A 5,376-nucleotide genomic window follows, 5' to 3' on the forward strand; every position below is an offset into this window, starting at 1 on the left:
ACTTGCACCCATTCTTCTCCCCGCAATCCAAGGTGAGCTGAGCTTCGCTCGCTCCCTCAGCTTTACACTCATTACAAACCCTTCATACCAGGTTGCACAGTAGGCTTTGCCTACTTATTTATCCTCTTACTCTACAAGCCTTTAATCAGCCCCCGTGTGCCTGGTGAGGCTCCGCCTCTTCCCTAGCTTTCAATCCGGTGATCTTAACTAGCCATCAGAAGTTTTCACCGTTTCGCTTTTTCGTTCACCCTCCCTCCACTCCCGGATCATGTGTATTATAGTGTATTATAGTGTATCATTTAGTGTACTGTGTACGTCACCTACCGCTTCCCGCAATGTGATGGAGCTTGCGGATGCAAGCTCGGTATTTGGGCTATCCCCTTGATTGCTTGCGAAGAAAGCAGAGGTCTGTCATCATGGAGGATAGGTTGTGGGGGTGCTAGAATATGGGGGTATGGGTATACATAGTATGGAACTGAGAGATGGGGAATGGGTTGTAAAGGTAAGCATGCACACTCTCTGCATTGGCAGCAGGAAAAGATCTGGCCAATTCAGTACAACAGGGTGCCTGTACAGAAAAGCCTGAAGGCTATGGTAATAGTGATGGTTTGGTTGAGGGACAAAGCAGGCATATGCGTCAGTCACCATGGTTAAACAATGAGGGACATAAAGGTCAAGCCTCGGCTAAATGTTAGCCACCAACTCAACAAACAAAGTCAAACAAGAGAATGCCACTTGCACTTCGGTGGATCATTCAGAGTGTAGGCTATGCCAGTCTTATGAGCGGGTAACTAGACTTAGATAGTCTGTCACGAATTCATCCCTATTTTTTGCTTTAGTCATTTGCTTTATGTCATTCTTCCTCGATCGTCATCTGATTCTCATCATCACTCCTATCTGGGTCATTTGTAACCCGCTTGCTGATACTCCCAGATCACTTCATACTTCCATCATGGTATCTTTGTTCCGATCAATCAACAGTCGCTTCCGCATCACTTGATCCCTGATTCGCAGTGAACGAGCTCAGACATCCTTTCCCTGGTGGAGTTCTGACCACAAGAGCACCACACATCCAGAACTTTGCTCATCTCGCTGGCTGTGTATCATTGGATAGTACTCTTGCTGGCATATTACCATTGGCCATATCACCTGCAGTCGCTATCATAACACCATAGTAGTATAGTTATTATTAGCATACCAGACTTGTATTTAAGCTAGCCTATGCTGTGGCCTTAGACCCCAGCTTCGGCTAAAGTCATATACTCCCAACTTGACCTGAACTCCAAGTTTTGCAACTACTTAAGTTCTGTTCACTCAATGTGGTCTGCATTGCTACCTTTGTTTTGTTTTACCGAAGTGCAAGTAAACGAACTAAGGCTCGATCTTGCAGAGTCAAGTTGGTGCTTGACATAGTTGCAGAGTGAGGAGCTATGAGTTAGGTAGATTAAACCTTAGCTGAAGCTGGGGTTTAGGCCAGCTGAGGCTCTACTTAAATACACTTTTAGTATGCTAATAATAGTACATTACTGGACGGTAACCATGCATGAAACTAAGAGAGTCATATGATGTATGTGCGTTGCAGCACAACGTGAGAGTCAAGTGTTGACAATGTGTGAACTGTCCTAGCACTTGGATATACTGACAAGATAACGACAAGCACTGAAAAGATAAAAATGGAAAAATCATAACAGAGTGGGAGATGGTATAGCAGCTGACATCATTAGTAAGACATGTAAAAGTCACATAACAGTAAAAAGAATTCCAAAGCATTCTATCACCTTTCTCATATATATAAAGGGCATGCATTTCTCCCTCTGTCTCCCTCCTCTTTCCTCATTTTTGAAAAACCATGATGGTCTTGAATAACAACCATGGTGAGTTCCTTTCAACTGAGTGAAATCCTTAACTGACTTGCTTGCTTAGTGCCTCAGACACCCCACTCTTGTGAGTAACCATTTTTGCTATTGCTGCAGACAACTCAGAAGTTTGACAGCCTGTTGTCAAGAAAAGTCTTCTATGGCACAGTCTCCCTTATACACAGGCCACAGTGCCCAGCACTCTCACTTCTGTATGGAGCTCTCTATTGACCATGTCAAGCCTTTCATACTTAGACATAAAATCCATCACAATGCCTCAGAACATCTCCACCAGACACAAGAGCCTATCCCATGCAACTACAACAATGATGTAGAATACTTTTCTGAGCCTTTCTTCATGCTGGAGGAGCTCAATAGTGTTGATGGCTTGGAGACATATGCTCCACTGATCATTCCTGCTGGTTTCAAGGAGAATGACCCCTACATCAAGGCCACAAACAATATGAAAAAAAATATCTCACCTGGGGATTTGGGCACTCATAGTAGCTACCACATGGTTCTGAATGGTAAAACATGCAGTGTGCACCAGGGTTGGTGAGTACACAGTGATTACATATGCCATACAGCACTGATTATTTCTGCAGGGACACTACCTCGAAGTTAGTGCTCAATTTTATGAGTGCCTCTTTTTTCCAAGTAGATTCCTGCAGTGATGCCAAAGAGTCCTGGTGAGATGCATTCCTCGAGAACCATGTTGGCCCCCCAGAATATCATTGCCATGAAGCTGTCAAACAAGAGGCCACCTTACCCCCAAGAACTCCTCCATCTTCCCCTCGCTACTCAATTGCTAGACGTTGTGGTTATAGCAATGAGTATGCAGCCACCTCTCATTCCACCTCATCCTCCCCTCCCCCTCTAAAGGGAGAAAGCCATCACTATTTGCTGGCCATCCCTTGAACCCCTTGAACATTTTTGGTGCACTGCAGAGCCTTAAGGCAGGCTCATCTGCCAGTGCTTACTTTAAAGAGCTATGTGCCAGCCTCTGAGTCTTCATGTGTTGTTTCACCTTTGTTGAGGAAGGACATATGGGAGTGAGTCCTGACCTATTGGGTCATAACACAAAACCTCCACCCAAGCATTTTCCATGGAATGTAAGTGACTTTTGTCAGCCTCTGACACCTGTACCAGATACATGAACATAAGTATCTCCTCAGATCACAAACAAATGGAAACACAACTGAGAAGAAGAAAAGAAAGGTACACAATATATAAAGGTCCAGTATGATCATGTAAGATCCTTGTGATCATAACACATCACAACATCAAGTCCATTGAATAAGTATTATCTATCTAACATACCAATGATCAACATTTGACCAAGCCTAGAAACAGGCAATGTTTTATATGAAGAGGTGACATGAACAGTTTGTGAGAATAAACATTCTCATCCACAGAAGTCCCTTCAGAATGTGAGTAAGCCCCATACATTCCAATTTGGTTGAAGAGAGAGAGACTGATTTCTGTTTTACACTTAACCATGAAACCAGACCTCCATACAGGTAAACCTCATATCTCATTATGCTCTTTCTATCTCTTTCATCAGATGCCCAATCTGCGTCCACCAATCCCAGATCAGAGCACACCACTGCATCAGGTCTAACCTTCTCTCTAAGGTAGGCACCCCCATACTCAATCACCCAGTCTGCTGTCACATTCAGATACTTCAGGAAACTTTTTGCCACAGCTAGTAGATTTCTTGTTGGTCTCATGTTGTATTGCCCTAGTGCCATAGCTGTATAACTGTACTGAGCTGAACTGGGGTGAAACAATGGTGACATAGAAAGTGAAAGCTGGTAAAACGATACTGGCTGGTGAAAGTGAAATGATGCTGGCAGAATAAAAGATAAAAGCGAGTTGTGGACATGAAATTCTGTGTATTGGCACAATATGAGCATACACCAATACCATTTAGAAGAAAAGCCATGACAGAGAGTATAACTTGGAGTGACTATGCTGTTATTGTCTGTCTCCTAGTGGGTACAAGAGATAGCAGTTGTAGCAACTTAGTTACTTGTTGTTGATAACCTGTGTCCCCAATAATTACTACTACACTAGCCTTTATACTACAAGTCTGGAATAAAATTAGAATACTTGAGATGAGTCTTTAGTATATCAATTGGTAAGAAATGATACAAAATGTGTGCTCCTAGTGTTCTAAAGTAACAGCACCCACACAGTTTTACTGTGTATAGACTTGGTGATCAGAAAGAATTCCACCAACATATGGACTCTTAGGCTGCTGTGTTGCTGTGGCAAAGTACACTGAAGTAAATATGTGTAGCATTGTCTTGGCATTGTAACAGCCTTAGTAAAGCTGGTGGAAAGGTCATGGTATTAAGTCTTTTGCCATGGAATAGATACTTTGGTGGCAGTGTTCTATTAAGTGACGCTTGATGCTGATGTCAGTGATGGCTGTGCTGAATGATCAATGATGGTCCTAATTCTGTGAGATCTGCAATCAGGTGCCTGGCAGCAATGATGAAGTGGCACATATTGATGCAGAATATGAGTTGGGAAGGATATTTGGCAGTAAAAGTGGGTATTGCTGTGAATGCAATTGTTGACTTAGTGAAAGTCTGCTAAGTGGACAAGGCATTTATTATGATGCTAAAATCCGTGAATTCTAAGTGTACAGAGCCTTGAGGCTCATCATCAGGTAGTGCCAGTGTCTGCGTATTGGATTGCAGTACATGTGTTCCTATTAGTCCCACTATAGTCAGGCATCTCTCTTGAAGTACCCTATTGCAAAGGTTATTTGGTATGGGTTGTCTCCTTGTTGATTGAGAGAGAAGTGCTCTGTGAATACCTCAAAATAAGTCTCGCACTGGTTAAAAAACCTTTGTAGTTCATTGGCCTTCCCTGTAAAAGGGTCTGGCTCTGCAACAAGTTTGGGTTTCATCTTTTCCCAAGGGTTTGCATCTGCCAGTCCCATATTCCATCTGGGTGGCATAGGTGGTGGTGGGCCATTGGGTGGTATGGGGGGTAGTGCGGGTGCTGGGGGTCATGGTAAAGATGTCAGGGTCCAATTGTGGTGAGGGCTTGGGAATCCTCCCAGTCAACTGTGCTGAGGGATTGGCAGTGCTGGTGGTGCTGGTGACTGTGATGGCTTCTGTGTAGTGGAGGTGTCAGCTGGTTTATCAGCTCCTTGTGCTGCAGCCCAGATTGGCTCATATGGCATCAATCTCGGGATGGTGGGACTCACTGACCCAAGTGGGGCTGGGCTTCCAGTGGGATACTGTCCCATCAAAGGCATGGGGCCACTGGGCTCGTTCCCACTTCTGTATTCTTTACAAGAGTGCTGCTGCTGCTCTTCCAGCCTCTAAACAGGCCTTGACTTCTGGGGGGAGCTGGGCAGACTGAATGTTGAAGCCTGACTTGATGAGTGCGAGATGGACGCAGGTCTAAGGTCACTCAAATGGGATGATGGGGCTGGCGAGCACATGTGCATCTACAACTTGTCTGTTCTCAGTGACAAAAGGTTGCTCAGAGTCTCTGAGGG

General features: G+C 44.3%; 1 protein-coding gene across 1 annotated transcript; it reads left to right on the forward strand.

Annotated features, from left to right (window-relative positions):
- Nucleotides 1-1,849: 1,849 nt before the first annotated feature.
- Nucleotides 1,850-2,863, forward strand: EV420DRAFT_1484633 (uncharacterized protein; the record flags this gene model as incomplete). The annotated part of the gene is made up of 5 exons (XM_060470102.1): nt 1,850-1,874; nt 1,924-1,944; nt 1,994-2,411; nt 2,462-2,545; nt 2,698-2,863. The coding sequence occupies 5 exons, from the start codon at nt 1,850-1,852 to the stop codon at nt 2,861-2,863; spliced, it is 714 nt and encodes a 237-aa protein (XP_060325083.1).
- Nucleotides 2,864-5,376: the final 2,513 nt, after the last annotated feature.

The sequence above is a fragment of the Desarmillaria tabescens genome, assembly GCF_030435595.1.
Source record: "Desarmillaria tabescens strain CCBAS 213 chromosome Unknown EV420scaffold_54, whole genome shotgun sequence".
In the NCBI taxonomy this organism is placed as follows: Eukaryota; Fungi; Basidiomycota; class Agaricomycetes; order Agaricales; family Physalacriaceae; genus Desarmillaria; species Desarmillaria tabescens.